Below are 10,321 nucleotides of genomic sequence, written 5' to 3'. Positions count from 1 at the left end.
CACTCCGTAACTACGATATTCACGGAAATATATCAAATACAGCTCAGAAATATCTTTGCCAAATTTTATCTAGATGGGCTCCGATTCGGATATAGCTTCCATATATATTTTTATCCGATTTCAAATTAATTGTGCACCAAATGGACAATACAAGTCCGAATTTAAAATATACAAATGCTTCGGCATATTAAGTTCTTTGAACTTTAAATTACAATTATAATCATAGCGTGAATGATTGAATTATCCAATAAAAACTTTTAATTGTTATGTGGAGCTCTACTAAATTAGCAAAATGGTGTAGGGTATCATAAAGTCGGGCCCTCCCTACTTTAAGACTTACTGGTTTTTATTAAAAATAGTATATAATATAAATGTTATCTATACATATAAAATAGTATATACATATAAAATGGTACTTAAGTTATAAAATAGTACCAATTGCTATAATCCGAACGGATAAATGTGAAAGGATTAGAGCTAAAAAATTGAAATTTGGTATGAGAACCAAGGTTGTAAAGTAGGGTGGTTTGGAAATGTGTACTAAGTGCACGAACTACCCTATGTGGTACTAAGTTTGGAACAGTATGATTAAGGTTAAGTTGATGAAGCTAGAACTTTGTATTTGGATCCTTGTTGGGGATAGGTTTGTGATAAAGTTTTGGTTAAAGAAATGCGTTTTACCATTGGATATAAAGTACTAAATAGTCCTATACTTGGGACAATTTGGTATTTGATGAGCAGATATTTCTTGAAATCTGAAATTTGGCATTAACGTCGCTGTTCATGTGACATATGGGGATGGTTTCGGAAATGTGTACTATAATTGTACGAAAAGTACTAAATTGGGTGTTGGGTGAAGGAATTGAGATAGAATTCCGGAATTTAATACGGATGTCACTGTTGGAGTCTATGGTTGAAAGAAGGAGATGGTTTTGGGAATGCATATTATAACTATACCAAATTTTATAGTGGGGGGAAATAAAAGAGCTGGAATTCTGAAATTTTATATAAAGGGCTTTGTTGGTATCTAGAATTCAGATATGGAGTTAGTTTTGTTTACTAAAATTATTCGAAAAGTACTAAATTTTATTAAATTTGGTACTGAGATTGCAAAAAGTACTAAATTTGCAGAAAGTACTAAATTATACTAATTCTGAACCACTGTTGGTGTCTAGAATGGAGAGATGAATGGAAAGATTGTATCGAATATGCGTACTAGATTCTACTTAATTTGGTATTGGGTGATGGGAGAGAGAATTTTGATACTGAGGTCACTGTGGTTTCGAAATAGTGCAATGATTTTACAAATATCCTCCTCTGTCAACTTCAAAATGAAAGATTTTGAAAACTTTTTGGTGTTAAAAGTAAACACTATTTCCTATTATTCTACCTGAAACCTTGAGAGTCGATGTATGAAGTTTTGACAATAGAATTTTCCCAAACTGAACAAATTGTGAATTTTAAGTTCAAAAAACGCCTAAAGTTAACTATAGGAACGAATCTACAATTTTAAAGTGACTTTTCGCTAACGAAGAACATGCTAGTATCAATGTAAAATTTTCGGAAATGTGAAATTTTGGTTGATGAAACCAATTGCCTACACTGCGAGAAAAATGCTTCATTGGATCAATGAAACATTTTCATAAGAATTTTTTCATTCATCCAATGAAAATTTTCATTAATAGAATGAAACTTCATAGATCCAATGCAAAAGTTGCATTGATCCAATGAAGGTGTTATGAAGGCTTCATAAAAAAAAATCATAAAAATAATTTCATTGGTTGAATGAAATATTTCATAGGTTAAATGAAATTGCTTCATAAAATTGCTTTCATTTTTATGAAACTTTAATGAAGGTTTTCATAACCCATTTTCATAAAAGCTGTTCATTGGTCGAATGAAAAGTTGCATACTTGTTTTGAAATAGCTTCATTAAATTGCATTATTTCTTATGAAACTGCATTGAAATTTTTCGTCCACAATGTTTATAGAGAATGTTCATAGGCTGAATGAACCGTTTCACATTGTTAATGAGATGGCTTCATAAATAAATGGACATGCTGTGCTTTGCTTTTTACGTTTGGTCAAATCTCTCTAAACATTAGTTCTAGCTTTTTCCTTAATAATGTTCGTTAGAAGCCTAAATATACAAACACACTCTTGTTACGAGAAACAAAATACACAAGACTGAACGTGACTGAAACTGCACTAAGAAGAAAATACAGTTGAACCTCGATTATCTGAAATAGTTCCTGTTTGATTTATAATGAATAATGGAAAGCCTTTCATGGATGAAATTTTTCAGTTTATAAAAATATATTTTATTTAATTTCTGAGTTACAAAATAAAATTGGCGGGTATGTTTTATGTATTAGACAAACAAGCGACGTTTATATTTAATATAATTTTGTAAATATCGCATACTCGAGTGTCAACTGTAGTTTGGTTATTCAGTAAAGCGTGTGTGTGTGTGTATGGGAGCGTACCAACATAGAGTTTGATTCAGTGTTGATAACTTAGCTTTATTCTAACTATATTTCGCGTTTATTTAATTTAAGTAGACGAAAGATTTATACAATTATATTTATTGTTGCTCTGATATATTTTGTGTACACTTGAAAAAGAAAAAATATAATCGCAACAAAATAGAAAAGTGATCCGGAACTTGTGACAGCTACAGACGAAGTAATAAACATGTTTGCATCTTTAACCATTTTTTATGTTTTTTTAATATTTATGTATTGCTCCGTTCTGTATTTATCAAACTTCTGAAACATTGATGTAAAGAATTTAAAAAACTTTTAAGAATTTTATATTGCGTTAAGGCTTTTTCACGGGAAACGATATATCGTTTATCGTATGTTTTATCGTTTTGAAGCCAAATCGTACAGGCCTTTTCTCATCAAACAATTAATCTTTCAATTTTATGTCAAATAATTATCAATAAATTGAAATCATTTGACATTTTCCGTTTGAGCCGTTTGTGACTATATTTGTGGAATCGTACCTCGAAACTTGCAAAACAATAACATTTTCAACGGATTTTGCCTTTAGGCAGAAGTCCTTTTTTTCGTTTATTTAATTTGCTTTTATTTTATTTTTAATATACTATAAATAAACAAACAGTTTACTTAAGTGTACAGACCTATATCTGGTTTCTTAAAAACATTAATTATTAGTACATTTATTATAAGTATTTTAATAATTCGCAATGTATTTATGTGTATTGTATACTTGTGTTTTAAATAAAGCTTCACTCCATTACTTTTTAATAGAACACAAAACATTTTTAATAATAACAAATGTCGTCTATATTTGTTTCGAAAAAGCGGATTGGTACTCGTTCTATATAAAAAAAGTTTATATTTTGACGCGTTTTTTATTCTGAAAAGTTTGCATCACATTTAATGTGTACTCATGAACTTGTTGGCAAACTATGGAAGCAACAACTACACACACACATATCTCTTTCGTCTGAACAACTCCACTAACAAAATAGAGTAACGATCATTTATAACGGTATATTTTTGTTTGTCACATATTTTTGGTTCAGCGAAGTGAAGTAGAAAATTGCTTATTCATTTCATTGTGGTTTTCAATCGGAGAACATTTAAAAGTGAGTTTGTGAATTAAATAAAAATAAAAGAAATACATACTTCAAACAAAATAAAAAACAGTGGTAAATAACACAAAATAAAATGATTTGCTTTATGTGTAAAAAAAAGTTTTGTGACAAAAAACATTTCTTCAAACACCTTCGGGGTGATCATTTTCTGAAATCTACTGATTTATACAAGTGTTGTGGTCAAAATTATGAATATAGGTCTTTTCAAAGACATATAGCAAAACGGCATAACAGCAGTTTTTCTCCCCAAGAACAAAAAAATCAAATAAAAGAGACGCGGGTTTTAACAAGTGTGAAACAAATTGAGGAAATAGAAGCAGACATTCCGGTTATTCTTGACAATCAATGCGAACAAAATATTGACGTTTCTCCAACTCCTTCAAACTATTTGCAGCCTGAATCGGAAGAAAAGAAATTTGAAAGGGTTAGCGAGAACGTTATTAAATTCCTAACAAGTATGCATTCAAACTATAATTTTTCAAGAAAAGATGTTACTTTTATTTATGGTAATGTCATTGATGCAGTCGTTAACCCGTTTTTGGAAGTAATAAATGCCTTTGCAAAAGACTTAGATAATAATTTGTCCACAAAATTATCAATATTACTATCAAAATATTCTGCAATTTTAGAAAAGCTTAAAACGGAGTATTTGCTTTCCGAAAAACTAAAAGAGATTAATCTTCTTCAAGATCTAAAAGAAACGGTGATTGATCAAAGAGAAACACTAGCTCATACTAAAGGTAAGTTGGTCCACTCAAATTTGACAACAAAAATTACAACAATGCCTATGGCATTTATGTTCAAAAAAATTCTAGAAAAAAATAAAAATTTTTACCAAATGCGGTCGATTTGTCATGAACTTGAGAACTCCAATGAATTTCAAAATATTATTCAGGGACCACTGTGGCAAAAAAAGGTTAGCCGGTATCCCGGTAAACTATTAATTCCTTATAACTTTTACTCCGACGATATCGAGATTAATAACCCATTAGGTTCCCACGCCACTACCCATTCAATCTGCAATTTATACTTTTCTTTTCCTACACTGCCTAACGCCACAAAATTGAACAATATTTTTTTCCTAGGAAGCATTAAAAACAAAGACATACAAAAATTCGGGAATAAAAAGTGTCTTGCATCAGTAGTTGAACAAATGGCATTTTTAGAAACCGAAGGTTTGGATATAGAGATGTCAGACGGTGCTACATTTCATGTTTATTTTATACCTCTTTTAATTCTGGGCGACAATTTGGGTTTGAATAGTATTCTTGGGTTCATAAAAAATTTCAACGGAAAGTTTTGCCGTTTTTGTGAGATTGATTATCAATCTAGTCAGAAATCATGTTCGGCCAATCCGGAGCTCAGGCGGGACTACGGTAAATATAACAGCGCATTAGAAATTACTGATTCAAAGAAAACCGGAATCATTGAAAAATGTGAATTCAACAAAATTCCAAGATTTCATGTAATTGACAATATAAGCGTAGACGCAATGCATGATGTCTTGGAGGGCGTATGCCACTATGACATGACAAATGTCATATTGTATTTGGTTACAACCAAAAAATACTTTTCACTTGAAGAATTAAATAAACGTAAACGATGCTTTGAGTATGGAGAGCTTGAAATTGGTAATTTTTCACCAGATATTACTAAGCTACATTTGGAAAAAAAGCATTTAAAAATGTCTGCTCGTGAAATGCTAACTTTTGTTATATATTTTCCCATTATGGTAGGCGATTTCGTGCCACGTGACGATGAAGTTTGGCAGCTCGTACTAACATTAATTGAAATAGTAGATACTATATTGTCTTTTCGGGTGGACGCCTTCATGATAAATTCTTTGGAAAGTAATATAAAAAGACATAATAAAATGTATCTCAAGTTATTTAATGATAAACTTAAACCTAAGTTTCATATACTGACGCATTATCCTGAAGTTATAAGGGCTTGCGGCCCAGTACGAAATTTTTGGTGTTTTCCGTATGAGGCAAAACATAGGAGCTTTAAATTGTATGCTCACGCAATCACGTCTAGAAAAAATATTTCTGTTTCCATGGCAAAAAAATATCAATTTGTGTTTGCAGATTTTTTGTTAGAAAAAACTGAGATTCCGGACATTATTTGCTCGAATATCAGCGAGTGTCAAGATTATTTGCTGGACGTTATAAGCCTCAAATTAAAAGTTGCAAAAAATACTATAAAGACTTTTGAAAAAGTTGTTTATAAAAATATCACATACAAAAGTTCGTATTTTGTAGCAACAAAAAAAGATGATGTATACAAAATTGTCAACATCGTTGTTTCACAACTCACAGTTTATTTGGTTTGTCAACAAGTTCTAAACAGTACGTATTTGAAACACTACACTGCATTTGAAATTATTCCAAATGATAAAGGAGAATATTCCGTTTTGAAGCTTGACGAATTAATTGGACCACCGGCCACATTGATTAATACCGCTAAGGGAAAATTTATGCTTCGTTTCAAAGAAACAATTTAAAAATACCTTTTTCCATGCTAAACAATTTATTTTTAGTTTAAAAATGTCTGAAACAAACTCGGAGACTTTGAGCTGTGGGGAAGAAGATGCCTTGAAAAACTTACTTATATCGTGGGGTATAGAGGACAAATTGGACATACTCATACGTAAGATTTAACTTATATGCTGAACCTATATATTTAGTTTTTTGTGCTATAATAACGTTAACTTCTTATAGGTGAACATATTTCTATTGATATTTTGAAAATACTAACTGAGGAACATGTTAAAGAGCTGACACAGAATTGGAGAATTGGAGACAAGGCCCAGTTCATTCACCATTTCACAAAGTGGAGACATGATATTAACCATCCATTTTGGGCAGAATGTTCAAGTCCTCTAGTTTTTCCCAAAAAAGCCGATTCGTGTAACTCATCTGATACGGAAGAAGTCGATAACGTCAATATGTTGGAGATATTGCAAAGTAATAAAAATGGGGAACGTGTGCTACAGTTTTACGAAAAAAACAAGTTTCTCACAGATGAACTAAGAGTTTTCATTATAAACATTGCTGCCTCTTCAAACAAGCTACAAACTCGAAACGCAAATATTGTCTCTATTTCCGACTGAAAAACTTGAATTCTATCGAACAGAACGTAGAGGAAAAATTTATGTAAAATCCCAAAATCTTAAAAAACAAAACAAGCAGATTTTTATGCTGGAAAACGAATCACCTACGGCTTCAAAAAAGGCTAAAATTACTTTTGGTAGGAAATGTGGAATTTGTGGTTTAGTAATGGTTTTTAATTAATTTGTATTTTCAGTACCTGAGGAGAATGGAGAGGATTTGGTGCAAGTTCTTAAATATGACAAGCTTTCAGCTGAAGAGTTTGAAACAAAGTGGATTTCTTGTGCCAACTATAGACTTAATCAAGTACTTAACGAATGCAGTAGCCTACGAGAGATTCTTAAAAAGTGGCCTGAATATAAATCACATTATAAGTTGGTGAGTATATATATCAAATTGTAAACATTTGATAATTTTAGCGTAATTCTACAAAAACTGTTTTAAATTCAGATTGATATTGACTTCTCAATAATGCATAAATCGCACAACAAAATGCTCAACTGGGACCAAAAAATCCTAAAGTTGTTTAACTTTTTGAAAAAATCTAAGCAACTTAAATGTCATGGTGAGTCAAAAATGTTAGAAACTCTCCAGGACGAAGATTTGGAAAAGGGTAAGAGTCTTCAAGTCAAGCTCAACAAATCGATCAAACCTAATTTAACGTTATTATTTGCAGATCGAGGCACATTTGCAGTGAAAACCCTGTGGATTTTACATTATGTTCTTTTCCCGACTGGGCGGCAAGTTCGAAAAACAATTCTCGGAAAGAAAGAAATATCTCGCTATTCAATAAAGGACTCCCAGAAGACGTTTTTGTTTTTGGGAAAGACTTTGCAAGAATTACACGACCATATTGATTTTTTGTTAAAGATGAAAGAACATATTCAGCCTTTTATATTGGGAATCGGAAGTCTGGACGATATACATGAAATTTTTGTTTATTTTGATGGTGACCTCATACGGTTTCCTAATTTTCTTCGCTCTTTGGATATTTGTTTTAAAATGTTCCATTTATTTAATTTACAATATCCCACAGCATCTGAAACATTTTGGATCTTTTTGGAAAACTACTTTTTTGAAATAAGTTCATGCTCAAAGAAAAAGTCAAAGGTAAGCATCCTCTTGGATGATTTAGAGAAACAAACTGAGTAATTGGTTTCAATTTAATAAGTTATAAATTCTCAGATATTTAAAACACTAAATTAAATAATAATTAAGCTATTTTTATATTGATATCTTCATATCAATTAAAAATAAGTTAGAAAATTAGATTTATGCAAATAACAAACGTTCCTAAATTCCGCAGATTAAAAACTGACTGTGTATTTGAATTACCTCAAGTAATTACAAATAAAGACACTTATAGACTATATAATTAAAAAAATTATAGTATTTTATAAGAACTTGTATGCTAAAAATATTTTAAATATATTACTGTTAAAAACAAATCAAAATGGACTGAAAAATGAATTATAACTAAGTAGAATTGTTTACAAAATATGATATGTAAGAAGAAACATGAACTTTTGTAACACTGATTAAATAATTTTTACAAAATTAATTTTTAAAAACCGCTTGCAAAACAAGTCACAATATGAATTTATTATTTTTGAGTTTAACATAGATATCTAAGACCTCTTTTGTTTGTAAATGAATTAACAAAGATACGTTTTTACAAAATAAAGAAAAATAAAAAAATAAGTATGTGAATATATTCTTGTCTAAATGGTAAATAATGCCTGAGCATATTCACACAACAAATGAAACCCGTTCATAAAAAATTAACAATTTCATAAAATCAAAGAAACCCTTTCATTATTTAAATGTACATCATTCATTTAGCATATGAAGGAGTTTCATTTGTTGTATTAATGTTTCATTTGTTGTATGAATATGTTTCATTCAATCTATGAACATATACATTGGATTTATGAAGACATTTTATTCTATTCATGAATAAATTTCATTATATCTATGAAGATGTTGCATTGAATTAACGATTATGTTTCATAGAATAAATGAAAGCTTCATTAAATCAATGAATTTATTTCATTACATCAATGAACATGTTTCATTGGGTTAATGACTTTGTCGTTAGTCCAATGAAACTTTTTCAATATATGTGTGAATATGATTCATTCGACGAATGCAACTATACATTAAATATATGAAGATATTTCATATATTCTATGAACTTGTTTCAATACATCTTTGAATGGCTGTCATTAATCTAATGCAATATTTCATCCATCCAATGATGGAAACGTTTCATTAAATAAATGTTTACGAATCATTCATCCAATGAAATGTTTCTTTGGTCTTTTTTTAATGAAACATTTCATTGGGCCAATGCAGAAATTCATTATATTGATGCAGAAATTTCTCTCAGTGTAGACGGTCATATGTTTGGGAGGATTGAGGGTGTTGTAATAAAACAAGAATATATATTTTATCAAATCCAGTATACAAGGTGAGATAAAAAAAAACTGCAACAAAGTCAAACGCCATAATTTTTATTTTTTTTTAATTTTTTTTTTTTTAATGAAAGCAAAACATGTAGGAAATAGCATAAAATTTCATAGTAAGTTTAGTATTGTTCGAATTGGTCACCTTTGGCACGAATTATGACGTTCAAACGGCCAATAAAACCATCACACTCTGCCCGAATGTTGTTCTGCGGTATTTTGGCCCATTCCCGGCAAAGCGCTTGCTTGAGGTGATCGACACTTTGGTATTTTTTAGTGCCAACCTTGCTTTCCAAAATACTCCAGACACAATAGTCCAACGGATTGGTATCCCGAGATTTCGGTGGCCATTGTCACTGGAAATGAAGCGAGGAACCTCATTTTGTAACCATGGTGTCCAAGGTCTGCGGCCAAAATGTTTGCGTGTCCAACGCTTTAAAACACTCTCCAGAATATTTTCGCGATAATATTCGGCACTTATTCTGATTAATACGAGCGGAGAGCGACCATCGGCTGTAATCCCGGCCCATACCATCCGCTGAACTCTTTGGCAAGTAAACACGATCATTTTGTTTGCTTACAAACTGCATGTTTTCTCATCGGAAAAAACCAAATTCGGCAGTTCACCACTTTCGGCCAAGCTTTTTGAGAAATTCTCACCAAAATGCTTTTGTACGCTTGTAAACAATATAATGAGCCGTCACTGAAATAATTTTAACAGCTGTCGGACAAGTGACTTAGAAATGACTGCAGTTTTAAGTTTGTTGCAGTTTTTTAATCTCACCCTGTACAGAAAAGATGAACATATAATTATTCTCAAATAAAAACACAGCTTAAACGACTTATACGTTTACTTTTTTAAAAAGATATATATGTGTGCGTGCTATGCACACACCACATGATGGAGTGGAAGCAGTTAATGCCTAGCATAAAATTACCCCCCACTTACGAATTTAATGCCTGCTTCCCAAGACACAACACATCCTTCATACCAAATATGTTCCTGTGTTCATAGCCCTCGTAAAAGTTAACGAAAAACTTGTAAATTCCAATCAGGAAGTAAAATTAGACACCTTAAATTGTAGGCATGAAGAAAATTTTAAGATAGTGACAAAAAAGTG

General features: G+C 31.0%; 2 protein-coding genes across 2 annotated transcripts; both read left to right on the top strand.

Annotated features, from left to right (window-relative positions):
• Positions 1-2,434: 2,434 nt before the first annotated feature.
• On the top strand, positions 2,435-6,737 carry LOC131800700 (uncharacterized). The gene is made up of 2 exons (XM_059118376.1): positions 2,435-4,365; positions 6,346-6,737. The coding sequence occupies exons 1-2, from the start codon at positions 3,699-3,701 to the stop codon at positions 6,735-6,737; spliced, it is 1,059 nt and encodes a 352-aa protein (XP_058974359.1). The 5' UTR covers positions 2,435-3,698.
• LOC131800696 (uncharacterized) lies at positions 6,695-8,427 on the top strand. Its single transcript, XM_059118356.1, has 4 exons — positions 6,695-6,874; positions 6,932-7,113; positions 7,186-7,348; positions 7,412-8,427. Exons 1-4 carry the CDS (start codon positions 6,823-6,825, stop codon positions 7,885-7,887), a joined length of 873 nt encoding a protein of 290 aa, XP_058974339.1. The 5' UTR covers positions 6,695-6,822; the 3' UTR covers positions 7,888-8,427.
• Positions 8,428-10,321: the final 1,894 nt, after the last annotated feature.

The sequence above is a fragment of the Musca domestica genome, unplaced genomic scaffold (genome assembly GCF_030504385.1).
Source record: "Musca domestica strain aabys unplaced genomic scaffold, Musca_domestica.polishedcontigs.V.1.1 123, whole genome shotgun sequence".
NCBI classification, from domain to species: domain Eukaryota; kingdom Metazoa; phylum Arthropoda; class Insecta; order Diptera; family Muscidae; genus Musca; species Musca domestica.
This window is presented reverse-complemented; position numbering and strand designations above follow the sequence as displayed.

Coding starts and splice junctions, on each gene's coding strand:
- LOC131800700 (XM_059118376.1), top strand. CDS start 3,699: ATGATTTGCTTTATGTGTAAAAAAAAGTTTTGTGACAAAAAACATTTC. Junction 4,366..6,345: donor AACACTAGCTCATACTAAAG/GTAAGTTGGTCC, acceptor AACTTCTTATAG/GTGAACATATTTCTATTGAT.
- LOC131800696 (XM_059118356.1), top strand. CDS start 6,823: ATGCTGGAAAACGAATCACCTACGGCTTCAAAAAAGGCTAAAATTACT. Junction 7,114..7,185: donor ATAAATCACATTATAAGTTG/GTGAGTATATAT, acceptor TTTTAAATTCAG/ATTGATATTGACTTCTCAAT. Junction 7,349..7,411: donor GGACGAAGATTTGGAAAAGG/GTAAGAGTCTTC, acceptor TATTATTTGCAG/ATCGAGGCACATTTGCAGTG.